General features: G+C 39.4%; 1 protein-coding gene and 1 pseudogene across 4 annotated transcripts in view; both read right to left on the reverse strand.

The window, feature by feature from the left end:
- The window catches only part of JAK2 (Janus kinase 2), a 221,479-nt gene that overhangs the window by 152,290 nt on the left and 43,941 nt on the right, over positions 1–25,248 (reverse strand). For all 4 annotated transcript variants that reach the window (XM_077148267.1, XM_077148265.1, XM_077148266.1 and 1 more), the window contains one exon: positions 20,083–20,331. In XM_077148267.1, coding sequence (XP_077004382.1) covers positions 20,083–20,308 — 226 coding nt within the window. In that variant the 5' untranslated portion in view covers positions 20,309–20,331. The remainder of the gene's footprint in view (positions 1–20,082; positions 20,332–25,248) is intronic.
- LOC143673576 (NADH-cytochrome b5 reductase 3 pseudogene) lies at positions 11,981–20,076 on the reverse strand (annotated as a pseudogene).

Below are 25,248 nucleotides of genomic sequence, written 5' to 3' on the forward strand. Positions count from 1 at the left end.
TGGGAAAAAGACTTGAATAGACACCTCTCAGAGGAGGAAATACAAATGGCTAAAAGGCACATGAAGAGATGCTCAATGTCCCTGGCCATTAGAGAAATGCAAATCAAAACCACAATGAGATATCATCTCACACCCACCAGAATGGCCATTATCAACAAAACAGAAAATGACAAGTGCTGGAGAGGATGCGGTGAAAGAGGCACACTTATCCACTGTTGGTGGGAATGTCAAATGGTGCAACCACTGTGGAAGGCAGTTTGGCGGTTCCTCAAAAAGCTGAATATAGAATTGCCATACAACCCAGCAATACCATTGCTGGGTATCTACTCAAAGGACTTAAGGGCAAAGACACAAACGGACATTTGCACACCAATGTTTATAGCAGCATTATTTACAATTGCAAAGAGATGGAAACAGCCAAAATGTCCATCAACAGACGAGTGGCTAAACAAACTGTGGTATATACATACGATGGAATATTATGCAGCTTTAAGACAGGATAAAATTATGAAGCATGTAATAGCATGGATGGACCTAGAGAACATTATGCTGAGTGAGTCTAGCCAAAAACTAAAAGACAAATACTGTATGGTCCCAATGATGTGAATCGACATTCGAGAATAAACTTGGAATATGTCATTGTTAACAGAATTCAGCAGGAGTTAGAAACAGGGTAAGATAATGGGTAATTGGAGCTGATGGGATACAGACTGTACAACAGGACTAGATACAAAAACTCAAAAATGGACAGCACAATAATACCTAATTGTAAAGTAATCATGTTAAAACACTGAATGAAGCTGCATCCGAGCTATAGGTTTTTGTTTTGTTTTGTTTTGTTCTTACTATTATTACTTTTATTTTTTTTTCTCTATATTAACATTCTATATCTTTTTCGGTTGTGTTGCTAGTTCTTCTAAACCGATGCAAATGTACTAAGAAACGATGATCATGCATCAATGTGATGATGTTAAGAATTACTGATTGCATATGTAGAATGGTATGATTTCTAAATGTTGGGTTAATTTCTTTTTTTCCGCTAATTAAGAAAAAAAAAAAAAGAACACCCAGGGCTCTATCTGAGATTTACAAAAGTTTTATACTCTAAATTTACTTTTCAGAAACCTAAAACCTTCAGATGGTTCCTAGGCCAAGTAAGTCCTAAAACCCAGAGATGCCAGTCTCTCCAAGAACATCACATTTCATTCCCCTGTCCCATATTGTCAACACTCCTTTTCAACATGAAAAAGTTAGAATGCGCATAGCTCAAATTTCCCTAAAGATCTGGAGAAAGAGCAAAGAATAAGGTGGAGTTATAATAGAAAGGCTAGGATTTCACAAATGAGTATAACAACTCAATCATTATATTGATATTTCTTTTCAGTCTTCAGTGTCTTGGAACAGCTAGAAGGAAAAACCTGTAATTGTGAAATTGTAACCCACACCAAACAAATCTATTCTTTAACTACTTATTAAAATTGCACTTTACAATCTATTGCTTTTCTGTATATATATCTCACAATAAAATAATTAAAAACATAAAATACAGGTAAAATAAAGGTTTTTTAATCAAACAAAACCTGAGTGAATTTATCTCCAGTATGAAGGGAAAAAAAAGTTAAAAGAAGTTCTTTAGGCAGAAGAAAAATGATACTTGATGGACATCTGGATTCACAAAAAGAATAATCACTGTCAAATATAGTTAACATGCAGATAAATTAAAAAAAAACATTTTTACATTGTAAAAATCTTTTTAAGCTATAATTCTTTAGGGCAGCTAGTAAATACGCAGGAACTGTCTAGAACAACTGATTGAGGGATTTCCATGACCAGACACACATCGTACACCAGTCTGGAACAGGTGGAAAGGCCAAGAACACAGTGCAGAACTAGGCAAGGTCTGCTGAGAATTAAAGGCACCACACCCTTTTACATTGGTGCTGAGGTGCCGGCTGATAAGCAACACCTACTGGGCAGGACAGGAAAAACACAGAATTAAGAGGATTCACTGAAAAGACGAGCAATCTGCAGGGTCTCTTCCTCAGTGAAACTTGATACAGATTACACCCTCTTCCTGAGTCCTAGGTCTGTCTTGAATGAGAAAATCTGATTGATCCTATTGGCAAGGCAAGAACCCAAAAAGCAAGATCTGAAAAATTGTGGTCAGTTAAACAGAAGGTGTGTTAGTGGTCTAGAATAAGTTGAACTGATTGTGAAAGAGCAGATAGAGGAAAAAGCCAACCAACAAGAAAACACTAGGTAAAGGAGAGAAAACAACCTCCAGGATAAACTAATGAAGGAAACCACGTGCCTAGACATCAGCAAAAAAATCACAAGTCACACTAGGAAGAACAAAGATATGGCCCAAAGGAACAAACTAATACTTTCAATGAGATACAGGGAATGAAACAATGAATTAAAGTCAATGTTTTTCCCATATATAAAATACATTCATTCCATCACAATATCAGAAATTCTTAAACCATTTCAATAGCAATACAAATGAAATACAAAGTTAGAAATAGTACAAACTCCTATCAAAGTTAGTTACATGCATGGTCTGCTCTAAGGCAGAATTATACTCTGACTCTGTGAAACACAGGACAAGTTATTTGCTGCGAATACACAAAGGAGGAACAGTCACAGGGTACATATACTCATTTCCATTCGAAGGAAGGAACACAGGGGTCAGTGGACCCACACGGTTTCAAAAACCCACAGGACAAAGTTCATTAGATTTTAAAGTCTGAGAGTCATTTATCTTTGGGGTTTTAGAAAGCGGGAGTCCCACCTTTTCCAAAGGCCTATGCAGAGGACTGCCTTTCTCTGAACACAGCCTTGGGGGACATTGGGTAGGTCACCTTTTTCTTGGCTCCACCCTCTCCAAGCATTGGGGCTACACCCACGCTCTCTGCTTTCTCCAGGGCACACACTCAACCCCTCCATGTGGTGGCAGCCAGGCTCTCCCCAAACCCCAAGGAAAGTGCTTCACTCTCTCCAAGGCCTGAGGCAGCATGACTCTTCCACTGCAATGAGGTGGAAGGACCATCTCTGCCTTTGGGGCAAACTCACCCTCTCCACGGGCTTGGGTGGGTCTGCTCTCCTGGCTGGAGGCTTCATGACTTCAGAGCTCAGCCTCCATGGTTTTGCCTCTGAAGTTATTTTTCCTCCAATGTGTCCCTTCTCTGTCCCTCTCAGTCTTGACTGGCAGTGGTTCTCTTTATACATATCCAGTAACATTCTTGTTGGCTTTCTATGCAGTAGCCTTGGATTGTGCCCATCAGACATAAGGAATTTCTACAAATCCTTCCTGGATAACTCCTTGCCCGATCCTGGCTTTTGCTGAAATGGCTGGCTGCTTCCACATTTGGTTAAATCCTCACGTGGGGAACTTTTCTCTGGGGTCTCCTTTTCTGGAGGCCAAGAATTTTCCAGAGCTTCAATTTCTGGTTTCTTTGTATCCAAGAGTTCAGCTTATCTCTTTCCTGTCGCATTTCACTTTGAACTGTGAGGAGAAACCAGGCTACAGTTTCCACATTTAATTTGGAAATCTCTTCTGCTAAATATCCAAGGTCATGGCTTTTAAAATCTGCCTTCCAGCCAAAGCCACTCGTCAACTTTGCCAGATTATCTGCCAATTTAAAACAAGGATTGCCTTCCTTCCAGTTTATAATGACACATCTCATTTCTGTCTAGAGCCTGGTCAGAGGTATCTTTAGAGTCCACATTTCTACCAAGATTCTCTTCAAAACATTCTAGGCCTTTTCTATGAAGCTCCTCACAAGTCCTCCAGATTTCCCCCCTTATCCATTTATAAAGCTGTTCCAACATGTTTGGTATTTGCAAACTGCAACAGCACCCCGCTTCTGGTAGCAAAATCTATTCTAGTTTGCTAGCTCCCTGAATGCAATATACCAGAAACGGAGCAGCTTTTAAAAAGGGGAATTTAATAAGTTACTATTTAACAGTTTATAGGCTGTGGAAATGTCCCAGTTAAAGCAAGTCTATAGAAATGTCCAATCTAAGGCATCCAGGAAAAGATACCTTGGTTCAAGAAGGCCGATGAAGTTCAGGGTTTCTCTCTTAAGAGGAAGGGCATGTGGCAAACACAGCATCATCTGCTAGCTTTCTCTCCTGGCTTCCTGTTTTATGAAGCTCCCCGGGAGGCATTTTCCTTCTTTATCCCCAAAGGTCACTGGCTGGTGAACTCTCTCCTTCTCATGGCTATGTCATTCTCTGCTCTCTCAGAATCTCCAGCTTTCTCCAAAATGTTTCCTCTTTTATAGGTTTCCAGTAAACCAATCAAGACCCACCCGAATGGGTGGAGACACATCTCCACCTAATCCAGCTTAACAACAATTCTTGATTGAGTCACATCTCCAGGGAGATGATCTAATTACAGATTCAAACATACAGTCCTGAATAGGGATTAGAAGAAATGGATAGATTTATAAAATGGGTTTAGGATTAAAACATGGCTTTTCTAACCAGCACAATTGTCAAACAAATCTTCTAAATCAAATAAAAGATGAAATAAATGAGGTGAAGGAAAATATTGCAGAAGAGATGAAGGATATAAAGAAGACAGTCTTTGACCATGCAGAAGAATTCAAAAGCTTGAAACAACAAATGACAGAACTTATGGAAATGAAAGGCACAATAGAAGGGATGAAAAACACAATAAAGACATACAACAGAAGATTTGAAGAGGCAGAAGTAAGGATTAGTAAACTAGAGGACGGAACATCCGAAATTCTCCACACAAAAGAACAGACAGGAAAAAGAATGGAAATATATGAGCAGGGTCTCAGGCAACTGAATGACAACATGAAGCACATGAATATATGAGTAATGGGTGTCCTAAAAGAAGAGAAGGGGAAAGGGGCAAAAAGAATAATGGAGTAAATAATCACTGAAAATGTCCCAACTTTTATGAATGACAAAAAATTACAGATTCAAGAAGAACAACTGTGCCTTTGAAGTTATTACATACCTCAGAAAACCCATGTTCTCTAATCCTCATTCAGTATTGCTGAGTGGAAACATTTCTTATTGTTTCCATGGAGATATGATCCACCCAACTGTGGGTAGTACCCTTTGATTAGATGGTTTCCAAGGAGATGTGTCTCCACCTATTGAAGGTGGAGCTGCATTGTGGAGCCCTTTCAGAGAGAACCATTTTGGAAAAAGCTTTAGAGTCACCAGAACCAACGGATACTACACAGTCAGATGCTGCGTATATTCGTAACTGTCTCCTCTTATCTGCCTTAACATGCCCTGACATGTCCCAACATCTCTTAATCTTGCAGGCCCTGCCAATCTAGTCCTCTGCCTAGCAACTCCTGAGCATATATCACACTAACCTTTCACCCCTTCTTCATTGGACCAGGCACACTCCTCATCTCTCCGCCCATTATAATACTTACATTACTTCACTTTTGTTTAACACACCCCCTAACCAATCCACATCCTACACGACACCATACCAGCTGTCCATCAAAGTTTCTCCACCTCCATTGACTCCCCCTCACCAACCCTTTATATTCCATGTGCTTCCTCATCTGAGGAGCCTAGCCTGTAAGCCTTGCCAGCTAGCTAGGTCCCGCGAGCCACTTCATGCAATAAACTACTACTATTATTCTTTAGTCTTGGTTTATTGTGCTCGCGCGCCCTCCAGACCTTCGAGCCCCGTGGTTTCGACTGACGCCGCTCTCCAGCCGAACCACATCCGAGGACGAGACCCCAGTGCGGTCGAGCTAGGCATGCCCGAGCCCCGCAGTCAGAGACCATTTGAGATGAAGAAAGAAAATGCCCCAGGGGAAGCCACTAAAGATCCCTGGAGAGAAAGCTAGCATATGTCACCATGTGCCTTTCCAGCTGAGAGAGAAAGCCCAAATATCATCGGCCTTTTTGAACCATAGTATCTTCCCCAGGATGCCTTAATTTGAACAATTTTATAGCTTTGCCTTAATTTGGGCATTTTCATGGCCTTAGAACTGTGAACTTGAAACTTAGTAAATTCCCCTTTTTAAAAGCTGTTCCATCTCTGGTATATCACATTAAGCAGCATACTCCAAACCGAATAGATCTGAATAGACCTAGTCCAAGACACTTCCTTATCAGGTTGTCATATGTCAAGGACAAAGAGAAAATTCTGAAATCAGCAAAAGAAAAGCGATCCATCACATATGTGCAAAGCTCAATAAAACTATGTGTGGATTACTCAGCAGAAACCATGGCAACAAGAAGGCAGTAGTAGATATATTTAGGATACTGAAAAAGAAAAACTGCCAACTAAAAATTCTATATCCAGCAAAACTGTCCTTCAAAAATGAGGGAGATGTTAAAATATTTTCAGACGAACAGACACTGAGAGACTCTGTAAACAGGAGACCTGCAGTGTAAGAGATACTAAAGGTAGTGCTGCAGTCAGACAGGAAAGGACAGGAGAGACACAGAGACACAGGTCTGGAGAACAGTGTAGAAATGAAGATTACAAGTAAAGACTAAAAGAGAGAAAAAAATAAGAAATGACATACAGAGTAAGATAGGATGGTGGAGGAGAGTACTATCTTTACAATGATAGCATTGAGTGCTGATGCATTAAACTCCCCAGTCAAAAGACATAGACTGGCAGAATGGATTAAAAAACAAGACCTATCTATACATTGTCTACAAGAGACTCACTTTAGACCCAGGGACAAAAATTGGTTGAAAGTAAAGAGGAAGGTAGGGGCATGTAGGAAAGCAAAAGGAAATGTCGAAGATAAAAACTGGGGCTGTATAACTTACTGAAACCTAGAGCGGCCAATTATGGTGACTGAATGTAAAAATAAAAGAGAGTTTTTACATGAGAGAGAACAAATGAATGTCAACATTGCAAGGTATTGAAAATGGGACTGTATATGGAAAAAATATAATCAATGCAAACTAGGGTCTATAGTTAACATTAATATTGTAATATACCTCCATTAATTGTAACAAAGCCAATATATCAAAGCTAAATGTCAATAAGAGGGGAATGTAAGGGAAGGATAAGGGATTCTTTCTTCTGTGATTGTTGTTTCTTCTTTCTATTTATTTATTTAAATTGCTCTTCTTTTTTTTCCTCTTCTATCTTCCTTGCGGAAGAAATGGAAATGTTATATAGATAGTGGTGGTAAACGCATAACTATGATTATATCAGAAGCCATTGATTGTTTACTTAGGATGGATTGCATCGTGTATGAATTAAACTGTTTAAAAAATAAACAGAAGGATACAAGTGCTGAAGAAAATGTGGAGAGAGATGTACCTATTCACTGTTGGTAGGGAAAAAGAATGGTGCAGCCCCTTGGAGGGAATGGTAGTGGTTCCATAGAGGGCTAAGTTTAGGGTTGCCATATGATCCTGCAATAGGTATATAATTGAAAGAAGTGAAAGCAGAGACACCAATGAACATTTGCACACTGGTCTTTATAGCAGTAGTATTGAAGATTTGCAAAGGATGCCAGTGGCCTAAGGGTATATCAACCAATGAACAGAAGGGCAAACAATGGTGTATACATACAATGGAAGACGGAGTGGCTGCATGAAGGAATGAAATTATGAGGCATGTAACTAGGTGAATAAACCTTGTAGACATCATGTTGAGTGAAATAAGCTAGAAATGAAAAGACAAACATCATAACACCTCACTAATATGGATTAGCTGTAATATGCAAACTTTGAGAACTGAATTTGAGAGCACAGATTATCAGGAGTTAGAATGTGAACAGAGATTGGGCAGTCAACAATTAAGGTGTACAAATATTCTCTAAAGCCTAACATAAAGGTTCCTAGATTGTAAACTCTTACAGCAGTCACATCTATTCCTAACTCATAACTATTCTTTCTAAATTCTAAGAAGATGAGCTCTTTGTGTATAACCTGGTTGTTCCCTGGAACTTTGAGTATCTGTGTGAGAGGTGAGACTCAGAGTTAGAATTCTGCAGCTCTGAAAGTCAGCATTACCCCCAATTGGCAACTGTTAAAGAAGCAGAAAAAGAGATCACACTTCGATTAGAGATATGAATAAAACTGATCCTGTTACAACTAAGGTAAATCAGAATACAAGGTAAAGGATGATAGCGACTATATTTTAAAACTTCAAATTCTATGTGAGATCAAAGGAAGAGATATCTATTTGGCACAAAATTTATAGTTTCTGTAACACAATCTTATTTAGCCTATATGGTCAGTTTACTCAAACAACATAATCAAATAGGACCTTAAATAGGGGATGAGAACTTACTACTTTCTACAGGTTAATGGAATACCCAGAGTAATTTGGGCAGAAAATCAAAAACTATTTGCAAAGTCCTTTCACAGACTGGGGAAAAATATGGAAATATTAAAATTCCCCACCTGGGGAACTCCTGGTATTCTTGCAAGCAATAGGAACTCCCAATATAATAAGCCAAACCTTAATCATGGGGCTTGCCCTTATGAAACTTATTCCTACGAAGGAGAAGCTAAGCCTGCTTAAAATTATGCCTACAAGTCAGCCTCAAAGAACCTCTTTGGTTGCTCAGATGTGGCTTTTTCTCTAAGCCAACTCTGCAAATAAACTCACTGCCCCCCACATTACATAGGACGACTCCTTAGGGACATAAACTTCCCTGGCAATATGGGTCATGACTCCCAGAGATGAGCCTGGCCCTTGCATTGAGGTACTGAGAAAGACTTCTTGACCAAATGGGGGAAAAGGAATGAAACAAAATAAACTTTCAGTGGCTAAGACATTTCAGATAGAGTCCAGAGGTAATCCTGGAAGTTATTCTTTTCATTATATAGATATTCCTTCTTAGTTTCTAGTGTATCAGAACAGCTAAAAGAAAATACTCTAAACTGCTGAACTGTAATCAGTAGCCTTGATTCTTGAAGGTGACTGTATAACTATATAACATTTACAGTGAACATGTGACTGTGAAAACTTTGTGACTGACACTCCCTTCATCAAGCCTATGAGCAGATGAGTAATAAAATAAAGATAATAAATAAATAAATAATAGGGGAGTATCATGGTCAGGTTCATGTGTCAACTTGGCCAAGTGGCCTGTTTGTCTGGTTGGGCAAGTGCTGCCCTGTCTTTGGCTATGAGGGCATTTCACAGAATTAAATCATGATCACATCGGCTACATCCACAGGGGATTCCATTTGTAATCAGCCAAGTCTTCTGCAATGAGTGATGCTTAATCTAATCACTGGAAGCCTTTTAAGGAGGATTCAGAAGAGACAGGTTCTCTTCCTGCTTCGGCCGGCGAGCCTCTCCTGTGGAGTTTGTCCAGATCATTAATCAGAATCATCAGCTTCACAGCCTGCCCTACAGATTTTGGACTCTGTGTTTCCACAGTTACATGAGGCACTTTTTAAAATTTTATATTTACAAATATTTCCTGTTGATTCTGTTTCTCTAGAGAACCCTAACTAATACAGGGGGATAAGGGGTTTGGGCTGTTTTGGGTATTCTTTTCTATGTAATGAAAATGTTCCAAAGTTGACTGTATTGATGAATGTACAACTATATGATGATACTGTGAGCCACTGACTGTATACTTTGGATAATTACATGGTATGTGAATATATCACAATAAAATTACATTAAAAAAGAAGATATAATTAACTATTTAAAGCAAAAAATAGTAACTGTGGATGGTGGGGTGTATAATATAAGTAGAATTAAAATGTATTACAGTAGCACAAGGGAAAGGAAGAATAGAAGTACACTGTTATTTGCTTCTTATACTATATGTGAATAGATACTATTTGAAGGGATACTGTAATAGGTTAAAGGGGGATGATGTAAAATCTATACAACCACTAAACAAAAACAAAAAAATCACAGAGACATAGGTAATAAGCTTGTATTGATTTCTTCTTTCTGCCATAACAAATTACTACAAAATTAGTGGCTCAAAAAAAAACAACAGTATTAACTCTTTCACAGTCGTGGAGGCTGAAAGTTCAAAATCAAGGTGTCAGCAAAGACACACTCCCTGCACAGAGGAGAATCAATGCTTTGCCTCTTCCAGCTTTGGTGGCTGTCAGTGTTTCTTGATTTGTGTATTTATCACTCTATACTCTGCTTCCAACTTCACATAACCTTCTCCTGTTTCTCATCTCCTTCTGCCTCTCCCTTACAAGGATACTTGTGATGATGTTTAGTATCCACCTGGATAATTCAGTATAATCATATCCTCATTTCAAGATCCTTAATTTAATTAAATATGAAAAGATCCTTTCTCCAAATGTAACATTTACAGGTTCTGGTAATCAGGATATGGGCATAATTTTTGGGAGGCCACCATTCAGCTCACTAGAAAACTAACAGCGTAGATAAAAGTGAAATAATAAAAAAAGCTAATCTAAAACCTGTGGGACAAAAATGTAGACAGCTTTAACTGTCTACATTATAAGATAAGAAAGCTTGAAAAAACTTGAACATTTAAGCTTCCATCCATGAAGCTAAGATAAAAATAGCAAGTTAATTTTTAAAAAATCACACAGTAAGAAGTAATAAAAAGGAGATATGAATGAAATGGAAAGCACATATAGAACTGAGAAAATATAAGTCCAATGACGGTCCATTGAAAAAAAAAATTAAATGCACCTAGGAAGACGACTGATCCAGAAAAAGAGAAAAAACACAAATCACAATATCAGAAATTAAAAAGTAGATACCACCACAGTCTAGACATTAAAAAGATAATAAGAGGATATTATGAACAATTTCATGCTAACATATTTGATATCTTATATGAAATGGACAAATTCCTTTAAAAACATGGCTTACAAACACAAAAAGAAAATGGAAAATTTGAATAGCCAATAACAGGTCCCACCTGCACATTTTATAGACTCCTGAGACACTAGCAATAGTCTGGACTTCTGATCTGGCCAATGGCAACAATCTTCTATTCAAGGTTGCTCCCTATGGGATAACAAAGTTCTAGTAATTTTTTGCTTCACAGATACTCAAAATATAAATGAAAGTCACAGATGTCCCTGCACATATTAAAGCTATAATACCAGACCTCACCCAAGACTCTTCTTATCTCCCTTGGAGTTCCAGGCATTATTGAAAGTGGCTCAGGTACTCATTTCACATCTTAAAACACAAAACACTAGGCTCTTGAACAAGGCATTTAATGGAACTGTCACCCTCCAGCCTGACAGAGTACTATAATGGCTTTCTTAAACAAGTTCAAATTCAAATAAGCAAACATGGCACATTTCAGTCATCAAATATCAGGGTGAACTGTAATAATCTGATTTCATTTCTGATGTTAACCTGTTGATAACTCTTTCAAGCTCAACCCCCTGCCCCTTCCCTTCTTGTCCTCATCTGGGCAGGGCAATAAGAAAGCTTATATGCTCTCTTCACTGACACTGGCAGGGAAGCTCAAATCATGCAACACTAACAAATCCATAGGAACTCTCATCCTGGCCCTATCCCTAATGACAACAAAACCCCTACTTGCCTCTTTCTTTACTCAGGAGATTTCATATAACCTCAGGTGTTTGCCCTAGTCTCCCCATAAATTCCCAGTATACGACTAATAAACTTTTCAAACCCTCTTGGTATATATGTGGCAATTACAGCCTAATAACTGAACTAATCAAACAGGGAGGAGTTTGAACCCACCCTTCATGGGGCAACTACAAAACACTTATGGATACAAATTAACCTGGACCCCTATCTCACACCAAGCTCCAAAACTAATACAAGACAGATCACAGACCTGAATGTGAAAAGGTAAAAAATCCCAAGTTTCTAAGCAAAAATTAGGTGCATATCTTCATGATTTTGGGATAGGCAAATATTTCTCAAACAAAACACCAAATCCACCAACCATAAAAGATAAATTGATAAAATGGTCTTTATTGAAAATTAAGAACTCTGACTCATCAAAAGACATCATTAAAAGAGTATGTAACAATTCAGCACGAAGACATAACACAATTCAGCACGAAGACATAACAATCATAAATATTTATGCACTGGACCAGAATGCTCCAAAATACATGTGGCACACACTGAAAAGAGAAATATACACATCTACCATAATAGTTGGAGACTTCTATTTCCTACTCTCATCACTGGACAGAACATCTAGACAGAGGATCAATAAAGAAACAGAGAATTTGAATAATACAATAAATGAGTTAGACTTAACAGACATTTATAGAATATTATACCCCACAACAGCAGGATACACATTTTTCTCAAGTGCTCATCGATCATTCTCAAACATGGACCATACGCTGGGTCACAAAGCAAGTCTCAATAAACTTAAAAAAGATTGGAATCATACAACACACTTTCTCAGATCATAAAGGAATGAAGTTGGAAATCAGTAATAGGCAGAGCCAGAAAATTCCCAAATACGTGGAGGCTCAACAACACACTCTTTAACAAACAGTGGGTCAAGGAAGAAATTATGAGAGAAATCAGTAAATATCTCAAGGCAAATGAAAATGAAAACACAACATATCAAAACTATGGGACTCAGCAAAGGCAGTGCTAAGAGGGAAATTTATTGCCCTAAATGCCTATATAAAAAAGAACAAAGAGCAAAAAATCGAGGAATTAACTGTCCACTTGGAAGAAACAGAGAAAGAACAGATAACTAACCCCAAAAAGCAAAGGGAAAGAAATAACAAAGATTAGAACAGAAATAAATGAAATTGAGAACATGAAAACAACTGAGAAAATCAATAAAACCAGAAGCTGGTTCTATGAGAAAATCAATCAGATTGATGGAAAGACTGAAAAAGAGAAGAGAGAGGATGCAAATAAATAAGATCAGAAATGGAAGAGGAGATATAACCACTGACCCCACAGACATAAAGGAAGTAATGACAGGATACTATGAACAACTTTATCCTAATAAATACAACAACGTAGATGAAACGGACAACTTCCTAGAAAGGCATGAACAACCAACTTTGACTTGAGAAGAAATAGATGACCTCAACAAACCAATCACAAGTAAAGGAACTGAATCAATCAGTCATCAAGAAGCCCCCATAAAAGAAAAGTCCAGGACCAGATGGCTTTACATGTGAATTCTACCAAACATTCCAGAAAGAATTAGTACCAACTCTGCTCAAACTCTTCAAAAAAACTGAAGAGGAGGGAAAGCTACCTAATTCATTCTATGAAGCCAACATCACCCTCATACCAAAGCCAGACAAAGATATTACAAAAAAAGAAAACTATAGACCAATCTCTCTAATGAATATAGATGCAAAAATCCTCAATAAAATTCTTGAAAATCGAATTCAGCAACACATTAAAAGAATTATACATCATGACCAAGTAGGATTCATCCCAGGTATGCAAGGATGGTTCAACATGAGAAAATCAATTAATGTAATATACCATATCAACAAATCAAAGCAGAAAAACCACATGATCATCTCGACTGATGCAGAAAAAGTATTTAACAAAATTCAACATTCTTTCCTGTTGAAAACAATTCAAAGGATAGGAATACAAGGGAACTTCCTTAAAATGATAGAGGGAATATATGAAAAACCCACAGCTAATATCATCCTCAATGGTGAAAAACTGAAAACTTTCCCCCTAAGATCAGGAACAAGACAAGGATGTCCACTATCACCACTGTTATTCAACATTGTGTTGGAAGTTCTAGCCAGAGCAATTAGACAAGAAAAAGAAATACAAGGCATGAAAATTGGAAAGGAAGAAGTAAAACTATCACTGTTTGCAGATGATATAATACTATATGTCGAAAACCCTGAAAAATTCACAGCAAAACTACTAGAGCTAATAAACAAGTACAGGTTACAAGATCAACACTCAAAAATCTGTAGTGTTTCTATACACTAGTAATGAACAATCTGAGGGGGAAATCAAGAAATGAATTCCATTTACAATTGCAACTAAAAGAATAAAATACTTAGGAATAAATTTACCTAAAGAGACAAAAGACCTATACAAAGAAAACTACAAGAAACTGTTAAAAGAAATCACAGAAGACCTAAATAGATGGAAGGGCATACCATGTTCATGGATTGGAAGACTAAATATAGTTAAGATGTCAATTCTACCTAAATTGATTTACAGATTCAATGCAATACCAATCAAAATCCCAACAACTTACTTTTTAGAAACAGAAAAACCAATAACCAAATTTATCTGGAAGGGCAGGGTGCACAGAATAGCTTAAAGTATCCTGAGGAAAAAAAATGAAGTCAGAGGTCTCACGCTGCCTGACTTTAAAGCATATTATGAAGCTCCAGTGGTCAAAACAGCATGGTACGGTCATAAAGATAGATATATCGACCAATGGAATCAAATAGAGTATTCAGATATAGACCCTCTCATCTATGGACATTTGATCTTTGATAAAGCAGTCAAGCCAACTCACCTGGGACAGAACAGTCTCTTCAATAAATGGTGCCTTGAGAGCTGGATATTCATATGCAAAAGAATGAAAGAGGACTCGTATCTCACACCCTATACAAAAGTTAACTCAAAATGGATCAAAGACTTACACATTAGGTCAAAGACCATAAAACAGTTAGAAGAAAATTTAGGGAAATACCTTATAAATCTTATACTTGGAGGCGGTTTTGTAGACCTTACACTCAAAGCAAGAGCACTGAAGAAATAAATAAATAAATGGAAATCCTCAAAATCAAACACTTTTGCGCATGAAAGAACTTCATTAAGAAAGTAAAATGACAGCCTACACAATGGGAGACAATATTTGGAAACGACATATCAGATAAAGGTCTAATATCTAGAATTTATAAAGAGATTGTTCAACTCAACAACAAAAAGACAGCCAATCCAATCACAAAATGGGAAAAAGACATGAACAGACACTTCTCAGAAGAGGAAATACAAATGGCCAAAAGGCACATGAAGAAATGCTCAACTTCTCTGGCCATTAGAGAAATGCACATCAAAACCACAATGAGATATCATCTCACACCCACCAGAATGGCCATGATCAACAAAACAGAAAATGACAAGTGCTGGAGAGGATGTGGAGAAAGAGGCACACTTATTCACTGATGGTGGGAATGTCAAATGGTGCAACCACTGTGGAAGGCAGTTTGGCGGTTCCTCAAAAAGCTGAATATAGAACTGTCATATGACCCGGCAATACCATTGCTAGGTATCTACTCAAGGGACATAAGGGCAAAGACACAAATGGACATTTGCACACCAATGTTTATAGCAGCATTATTTACAATTGCAAAGAGATGGAAACAGCCAAAATGTCCATCAACAGACGAGTGGCTAAACAAACTGTGGTATATACATATGATGGAATATTATGCAGCTTTAAAACAGAATAAACTTACCAAGCATGTAACAACATGGATGGACCTTGATAACATTATGCTGAGTGAGACTAGCCAAAAACAAAAGGACAAATACTGTATGGTCTCACTCATATGAACTGACATTAGTGAATAAACTTGGAATATTTCGTTGGTAACAGAGACCATCAGGAGATAGAAACAGGGTAAGATATTGGGTAACTAGAGCTGAAGGGATACAGATTGTACAACAGGACTGAATATAAAAACTCAGAAATGGACAGCACAATACTACCTAACTGTAATACAATTATGTTAAAACACTGAATGAAACTGCATGTGAGAATGATAGAGGGAGGAGGGCTGGGGGCATAAATGAAATAAGAAAGAAAGATAGACGTTAAAGATTGAGATGGTATAATCTAGGAATGCCTAGAGTGTATAATAATAGTGATTAAATGTACAAATTTTAAAAATGTTTGCACATGAGGAAGAACAAAGGAATGTATTACGGCAGGGTGTTGAAAATAGATGGTAATTAATATTTTAAAATTTCACCTTATGTGTGAGACTAAAGCAAAAAATATTTATTTGGTGCAAAATTTGTATTTTGACTAGTGCATTTCCTAATATAACTTATGTAATAGCTTGATTGAACACCATAAGTACTTGGAATCTTGGGTAGGACATGAGATTTTGTTGGTTTGTTCAGAGTGATGCCCCGATGAATCCCAGAGTGATTTGATCAGTGAGTGGAAATGTATTTGCAAGCCCTCTTTGGGGAATGGTGAGAGTGGGGAGAAATTCAACTTCCCCAAGTTGAATTCTTGATATTCTCACAAGCAGTGTGGACAACCAAAGCTATAGTCTGAGCCCCCAGTCTTGGGGTTTGTTCATATAAAACTTACCCCCACAAAGGATAGGTCAAGACGACTTAAAATTTAGGCCTAAGAGTCACCCCCAAGAGAGTCTCTTTCGTTGCTCATATGTGGCCTCTCTTTCCAGCCAACACAACACGCAAACTCACCACTCTTCCCCTGTCTACGTGGGACATGACTCCCAGGGGTGTGGACCTTCCTGGCAACATGGGACAGAAATCCTAGAATAAGCTGAGACTCAGCATCAAGGGATTGAGAAAACCCTAGAATGAGCTGAGACTCAGCATCAAGGGAATGAGAAAACCTTCTTGACCAAAAGGGGGAGGAGTGAAATGAGACAAACTGTCAATGGCTGAGAGATTCCAAACAGAGTCGAGAGGTTATCCTGGAGGTTACTCATACACATTAAGTAGATATCACCTTGTTATTCAAGATGTAACGGAGAGGATGGAGGGAACTGCCTGAAAATGCAGAACTGTGTTCCAGTAGCCATGTTTCTTGATGATGATTGTATGATACAGCTTTCACAATGTGACTGTGTGATTGTGAAAACCTTGTGTCTGATGCTCCTTTTATCTACCTTGTCAACAGATGAGTAGAACATATGGAATAAAAATAAATAATAGGGGGAGCAAATGTTAAAATAAATTTAGTTTGAAATGCTAGTGATCAATGAAAGCGAGGGGTAAGGGGTATGGTATGTATAATCTTTTTTTTTCTGTTTTCGTTTTATTTCTTTTTCTGCTGTCTTTTTCTTTTTCTGAATTGATGCAAATGTTCTAAGAAATGATGAATATGCAACTAAGTGATGATATTGTGAATTACTGATTATATATGTAGAACGGAATGATCACATGTTAATGTTTTAGTTTACTTGTTAATTTTTTTAATTAATAAATAAATAAATTTTAAAAAAAAGAGTACATAGGCATGCCACCAACTGGGAGAAGACATCAGCAATACACATAACCAATTAACTTATGAAGAGCTTTTCCAAATCAAAAATAATATGAACAAACCAATAAAAAGAGGGGGAAAAGACTTAATCCGGCCCGTCACAAAAGAGGGTATCCAAACAGCCAACAAGCATAGCCAACAGCAATAAGCCAATGACTCCTAACTGGTCATCAGGAAAATGGAAAGTAAAACTACAAAGAGATATTACTACATATCCAACAGTACAGGTAAAATTAAAATGACTTACAATATTAAAATCTGACAAGGACATAAAGCAACTTCGATTATCATGCCCTGCTTACTAAGGACTGACTGATATTCCCCCACAATGGCATACTCAAGTTCTAAAGCCAAGTCCTGTGAATGTGAACTCATTCATAAATAGTATCTTCAAAGACCTTATTTGTTAAGGTGAGGCCAAACTGAATCAGGGTGACTGACCCTCAATTCAGTATGAACTGAGTCCTTATAAGCAGAGGAAATCTGGGCACAGAGTAGGAGAAGAGAAGGAGGAGGAATGAGAGAAATGGCCAGGTGACAAAGGTAGAGACTGAGTTATAAATTGCCAACAAGCCACCAACAGACTTCAGAGAAAACATGATCCACCTTGATTTTGGACTTCTATCCTCCATGAGACAATAAACTCCTATTGTTTAAGCTAACCAGTATACAGCATTTTTTAGAGCAGCTCTGGTAAACTTAAACACTGCTGTGCATGTATAAAGTGGTACAATCACTTTGGAAAATTATCCATATCTTCTAAAGCTACTCATATACCTGTCCTAAAACTCAGGAATTCTATTCTCGGGTATTTATCCAAGAGAAATAAATAAATATGTGCAAAAATGTTCAATGAATACTGGCATCCTTCATAACAGCCTAAAATTAGATACAACTCAAATGTCTATCAAGAGGAGAATTGAGATTGAATATTGTGCTACTATAAAAAGGAATGAAGGGCGGGCCATGGTGGCTCAGCAGGTAAGAGTGCTTGCCTGCCATGCCCAAGGACCTGGGTTCGATTTCAGGTGCCTGCCCATGTAAAAAAAAAAAAAAAAGAATGAAGAGAGGGTTGGGGTACAAGGGTAGTTCAGTGGTAGAATTCTCCCCTGCCATGCGGGAGACCCAGGTTTGATTCTTAGACCATGCACTTCTCAAAAAAAACAAACAAAAACCCAAACAAACAAAAATTCGACAAACAGTGCTGCAATAACGGGATACTCACACGGAAAAATAATGAAATGTGACACCGCCATATAGGATACAAAATACAAAAAAAAAGGAATGAAATTGTAAGGCAGGCATGCAACTATGTAAATGAAACTGTGGGACATTTGGTGAGGCAAAATAAGCCAGAAACAAAAAAGCAATTATTATCTGGTCTCTTAGAAAATGCTTATAAGGAAACAGAGGCATAGATTATAAGCTGTAATCTGCTGACCCATGCTGCCGACTCTCATGCCAACCTATGGGCTCCAGGGAACCCAGGCTACAATGAACTGTGGCTGGAGCAGCAAGGGTCAGCAGAATTGTGGCTGGGATGACCCAGACATGTTTCCAGACTATGGCCTGCCACTGATGGGGAAGAACAGAGTGGGGGCATGGTTTTAATAGCCTTGGTCTTGTGGTGTCAGGGCAGGGATGGCCAAGAGGATGGGAGAGGGCTAGACATCTCTGGTAAGAATCAGATAGTAACCTACCTTGAAGGTGGCTGGCTGTGGCCCATCTAATAGACCCCTGCTCACAATGGGGCCCCTTAGGTGCCAGTATAGTTAGGCAACCAATCCGGGTACAGGCAGACCAGGCTGGACCTGTGCCCTGGCATGACATGCACATAGATCTGCGAAAGGAGAAGTTAAGAACAGAGCAGAGTGGGTGAGGACAGGCAACACATCAGCACCACAGCTGGAGTGGGAAGGTGGTCCAAGATCATTTCCTCATTCACAAAACCCTGGCTAAAGCCCCAGACATTAGGGATTTTGTCACTGTGTACCAGAGCTAGATGCAAAACAAATGCTCATTCCTCAGTTTCTTCAGCACAGACCGTAGCAGTATTTCTTGGTCTGGCTGGCAAAGAGCATGCAACACATGGTGTGGTAGGCTGGGTCCTAATCACTTGCAGTATTGGCATGACACCCATTCTTCCCAAACTCATGCCAACAGACTTGACCTTCTTGATGGTGAGGCTGACATCTTGTCTGGACAGATGGCAAATTTTCCTTTTCCCTGGTAGACCACTAGCCTGTTCAGGCCCAGAACTCAATGCTATCTCCAATATTCATGCTTCACTCTAGCAGGAAACCTGGGATAGGTGTTTTAAAGTGAACCTTGATGACCCTTGTCTTGTCCTCACGGTTTGAGACAAGCATGTAGGTCTGAACGACCAGGCTGCTGTCAATTCAAGCTAAGAGGTAGACATGCTGCTGGGAAGGCCCAGGAAATGCTTGGGTGACATCAGGGTGAAGCTGAACCGTCAGGTGTCATGGCTGATGGTCTTTCTGTCAGTTGAGCTGTGTGGGTACATTATGTCTGGGCTCTCAAGGATGATGACTGAGGCCAGTGCTGGAACAGCTTTATGAAAACTGTAGAGGAACCAAATTGGGGAGAGCACCACATGGTCCAACATACTTAGCTGAGCCCTTATGGTGGCACTGTGCCATTCACTCCACCACTGCTGCTGCCTCGATCACCAGATGTCCATGACCAGGACCCAGTTCAATTTGTTTTGATACCTAGCCCAAGGCAACCACCTTAAATTCTACTCTAGTGATCTCATTTTTCATGCATGTGAAAATGTATCTCCCAGCCACACAAGTATGAAAAGAAATCTAAAAAATAATGTTATACATGTACACTCATTAGAGTAGCACACTAAAAGCAATAATCTATTAATAAGAAGAAAAATGCTGGGTTTTTTAATACTTACCACAAGCTTTAGAAGCAGCAACACAAATTTCTTCAGCAACATACTCCCCAGCTGGAAACTTAAGGTAATCTCCCTCAGCTTTCCCAAGAGAGTGATAAAGATACACTTGAAGGACTGGATCTATTTGCTTCAAAGAACTAGCATTTCCAGGAATATCACCATTTTGATGTATAGGAGATGTGGCTGTTCCTTCCATTTCAGTCATTGTAAGACAAGCCATTTCCATGCAGTCTTTTTCAGAACATCTGTCTATAACAGAAAACAATAAAGTTATACATGAAAGTAATATTCATAAGGTATTCTTTATATGCAAAGAAGTCTTCTAGACAGCAAGCACTCTGTCAAAGTCATTACTGAATAAATATTGTGTCTTACTACATAAAGGTACAGCAAGAGAATATAAGCTTCCTGTGGACAAGGACCATAAAACTCAAATTTACAAAGCTGAGGAGCCATAATATAAATATATAATATACTAAAAAACACACAAACAAAACCAGGTATAGGCATCTGAAGAAGAGTCGTCATAAGGCAACATGATTACTCAACAAATTAATTACTCTGACAATTGCTTATTGGTATCTAAAGAGGAAAAATGACTATTTCAAGTTGGTATAATCTGATGAGTTTTATTAGAAAAGACTAGATTTCAAAAGACTGATCTTGAACAAAGGATTGAATTTGGATGGATGGAGGACGAAGAGCATTCCAGGAGAATAGAACTGTGCTGATGAATACAAAGATAAGAAGGTACAAGGTACATTCAGTAATTTGTTGAGCTAAAGTGAAGTATTTGAAGAACTACACCATAGAGGAAAGGATTAATAGTATACGGCAAGATTGCTAGCAGCCTACCCAATATGTATTTTCCATTTTCCTTGTCAGAGCCCCAATTTTGTTGGGGACAACATTATGTCCAACAAAACCTGTACTTCGCTGCAGACGCATAGCCACGTGAGCCAGTTTCAACAAATAAGATAAAAGTGGAAGTTGTTGGGTGGTTCTTCCAGGAACACTTCTGTAAAGGAGGCTGACTTAACTGGCATGCATCCTTTTGCTCTTTCCCCTTTACCTTCTTCCTTCCTGAAGCCGAATATGAATTTGGGATAGGCAGTCATTGTAAAACCATGAGGCAATCATGTAGGAAAGGTCAAGAGAATAACAGACATGTCATCCCTAAGCAACTGAATCAATGTTGGGGAGCTCCTGCCATCAGACATATTTTTTTACTTGCAAATGAATGCAATACTAACCAATATATGTGAAAATTAAGGAAAGCTTGAATGTCAGGCCAACGGATTTAAACTTTATCCCATAGAACAGGATGAGTGATGAAGGTGAAGCAATAAACACAAAGCCACCACAGTAGTCTAGGTAGCAGTAAGATCTTGAACTGAAGGAGCAATAGTTTGGATAATGAGAAGTAATGAGAGCAAGACTTGATTTTCCTTCTTCTGGGAGAATATTCTAAAATGTTTTTAATGTTTGTCTGAGAGCACTAATTCAGTCAGTTTTGGTTTGTTGAAAATGCCCTTATTTGCTTAAAGCATATTTTTGCTAAATACAGGATTTTTATTAGAGATGTGGGTTTACAAAACAGTATGGATAAAATATATATGTCCATATACCATCCAGCCCTATGCAATAATCTTGTCCACAGGGATCTTGATCATTTCTCCCTCCCACGAGACATCACACTGGTCCATTATATTGATGATATCATGTTGATTGGACCTAGTGAGCAAGAAGTAGCAACTACTCTAGACTTACTGGTAAGGTATTTGTGTGTCAGAGGATGGGAGATAAATCCAACAAAAATACAGGGGCCTTCCACGTCAGCGAAATTTCTAGGTGTCCAGTGGTGTGGGGCATGTCGAGATATCCCTTCTAAGGTGAAAGAGAAGTTGCTGCATCTAGCCCCTCCTATGACCAAAAAAGAGGCACAACGCCTAGTTGGTCTTTTTGGGTTTTGGAGACAACATATTCCTCATTTGGGTGTGCTACTCTGGCCCATTTATCAAGTGACCAGAAAAGCTGCTAATTTTGAGTGGGGACCTGAACAAAAGGAGGCTCTGCGACAGGTCCAGGCTGCTATACAAGCCGCTCTGCCACTTGGGCCATACGATTCAGCAACTTCTGGTGCTGGAAGTGTCAGTGGCAAATACAGATGCTGTCTGGAGCCTTTGGCAGGTCCCTATAGGAGAATCACAATGCAGACCCTTAGGATTTTGGAGCAAAGCCTTACCATCTGCAGATAACTACTCTCCTTTTGAGAAACAGCTTTTGGCCTGCTACTGGGCCTTAGTAGAGACTGAACGCTTAACCACAGGCCACCAAGTTACCATGAGATCTGAGTTGCCTATCACAAGCTGGGTGTTGTCTGACCCACCAAGCCATAAAGTTGGGCATGCGCAGCAGCACTCTATTGTAAAATGGAAATGGTAAATATGAGATGGGGCTAGAGCAGGTCCTGAAGGCACAAGTAAGTTGCATGAAAAGTAGCCCAAATGCCCACAGTCTCCACTCCTGCCAAATTACCTTTTCTTTCCCAGATCAGAGCTATAGCCTCTTGGGGAGTTCCTTACAGTGAATTGACTGAGGAAGAGAAAACTCAGGCCTGGTTTATAGATGGTTCAGCATGATATGCAGGTTCCACCCGAAAGTGGACAGATGCAGCATTACAACCCCTTTTGGGGGAGTCCTTGAAAGACAGTGGTGAGGGAAAATCCTCCCAGTAGGCAGAACTTCGGGCAGTGCACCTGGTTGTTCATTTTGCTTGGAAGGAAAACTCGCTGGAGGTACATTTGTATACTGACTCATGGGCTATTGTTAATGGTTTAGCTGGATGGTCAGGGACTTGGAAAGACCATAATTGGAAAATTGGTGACAAAGAGGTCTGGGGAAGAAGTATGTGGATAGACCTTTCTGAGTGGGCTAAAAACATGAAGATATTTGTGTCCCATGTGAGTGCACACCAGAGGGTGACTTCAGCAGAGGAAGGTTTTAATAATCAAGTGGATAAGATGACCCGTTCTGTAGATACCAGTCAGCCTCTTTCCCCAGCAACTCCTGTCATTGTCCAATGGGCTCATGAACAAAGTGGCCATGGTGGTAGGGATGGAGGTTATGCATGGGCTCAGCAACATGGACTTCCACTCACCAAGGCTGACTTGGCTACAGCCACTGCTCAGTGCCCAATCTGCCAGCAGCAGAGACCTACACTCAGCCCCCGATATGGCACCATTCCCTGAGGTGACCAGTTACATGGTGGCAGGTTGATTACATTGGACCACTCCCTTCATGGAAGGGGCAGTGATTTGTTATAACTGGAATACACATGTACTCCAGATATGGGTTTACTTTTCTGCACGCAATGCTTCTGCCAAAACTACCATCCATGGGCTTACAGAATACCTTATCCATTGTCATGGTATTCCACATAGCATTGTTTCTGATCAAGGAACACACTTTACAGCAAATGAAGTACGGGAATGGGCACATGCTCATGGAATTCTCTGGTCTTAGCATGTTCCCCATCATCCAGAAGCAGCTGGATTGATAGAACGGTAGAATAGCCTTTTGAAAACTCAATTACATTGCCAACTAGGTGGCAATACCGTGAAAGCCTGGGTTAATGTTCTCCAGGAAGCTGTATATGCTCTGAATCAGTGTCCGCTGTATGGTGCTGTTTCTCCCATAGCCAGGATTCATGGGTCCAGGAACCAAGGGGTGGAAATGGTAGTGGTACACTCACTATTACCCCTAGTGATCCACTAGGAAAATTTTGCTTTCTGTCCCTGAAACCCTCAGCTCTGCTGGTCTACAGGTTTTAGTTCCAAAACGGGGAATGCTTCCACCAGGAGAAACAACGATTCCATTGAACTGGAATCTAAGACTGCCACCTGGTCACTTTGGGATTCTTACGCCACTGGATCAACAAGCCAAGAAGGGGATTTACATTATTGTTTGGGGTGACTGACCCTGACTATCAGGGGGAAGTAGGACTGCAACTACATAATGGAGGTAAAGAAGAGTTTTCTTGGAATACAGGAGATCCCCTAGGGCGTCTTTTAGTACTACCAGGCCTTGTGATTAAAATCAACGGGAAACTGCAACAACCCAATCCAGGCAGAACTACCAATGGCTCTGAAACTTCAGGAATGAAGGTATGGGTCACCCCACCCATAAGTTATTCTGAACTTATCCTTGCTAGTTGCTTAGGAGTTCCCCTGTTTGCAGTTTGAATGCCCACCTACTTCCGAAAGACAGACCTTCTCTCTTTTCCATATGTTCCACTGTTGGATTTAAAGCAGGTAAGCCTTTGCCTGGGCCATTTTCCCCAACTATTTCCTATACTGTTTTTGTTGCCTCAAGCTGCTTTTATCTAGAGGGCAAATTCTGGGATGGGAGGCAAACCAGAGAAGAGATTCCCAAGTCAATTTTTCCCAGCCAGAACAAAGCTAGGTACCCACAAAAGCTTCAAACTATCCTGGAGAAAGGAAGAGGGGAGGGGCCAGGAAGAACATCAGGAGCTTCACGCATGGCTCTGCAAGGTTGAGTTTTTTTCACCTGCCCATCAAATGTAGCCCTTCAACTGTTCTTCACAACACTGAAGCTTATATTTTCATGTCTCATCCAGCGCCTTTGTCTGGGCAGGCTAGAAAAATTGCCATAATGGCCACCCTCAGAGCTAGAGCCCTAGCGATCTGAAGTTGTTAATCAAAACTCATGATCAGCAATCAGCCCCTGCCCACTCCAGATCTTAGGGAAGTGGACTTTTATGTCCATTTCTGGCACCAGCAAACTGCGCTTAGAGGCTGGAGTCCTCTAATGGCCAGTCTTGAGAATGGGGGATGGGCACTGGTAACCACCAAAGAGGGAAAGTCTTTACTATAATTTACTAGCCTCTTTCCACAGCTCTTCCCTGGATGCTGCACAGTGTTCTACTGGACTCTAAAGTTTTGAAACAGTGATTCAGATAGTTTCTGCCTGCGTAATAGCTATTCTGGTGGAAGGCCTGGTTCCTGGAGGCTCATACTCCATCTTCCAACAATCCCCACATCTAAGTATAGATTTTATATTGGCAGTTATCATTCTTTCAGTAGAAAGTATCATCCACAATATGGCGAGTCTCAAAAAGTAACATATGGAATTACTATGTGATAT

This window comes from Tamandua tetradactyla, chromosome 2 (genome assembly GCF_023851605.1).
Source record: "Tamandua tetradactyla isolate mTamTet1 chromosome 2, mTamTet1.pri, whole genome shotgun sequence".
In the NCBI taxonomy this organism is placed as follows: domain Eukaryota; kingdom Metazoa; phylum Chordata; class Mammalia; order Pilosa; family Myrmecophagidae; genus Tamandua; species Tamandua tetradactyla.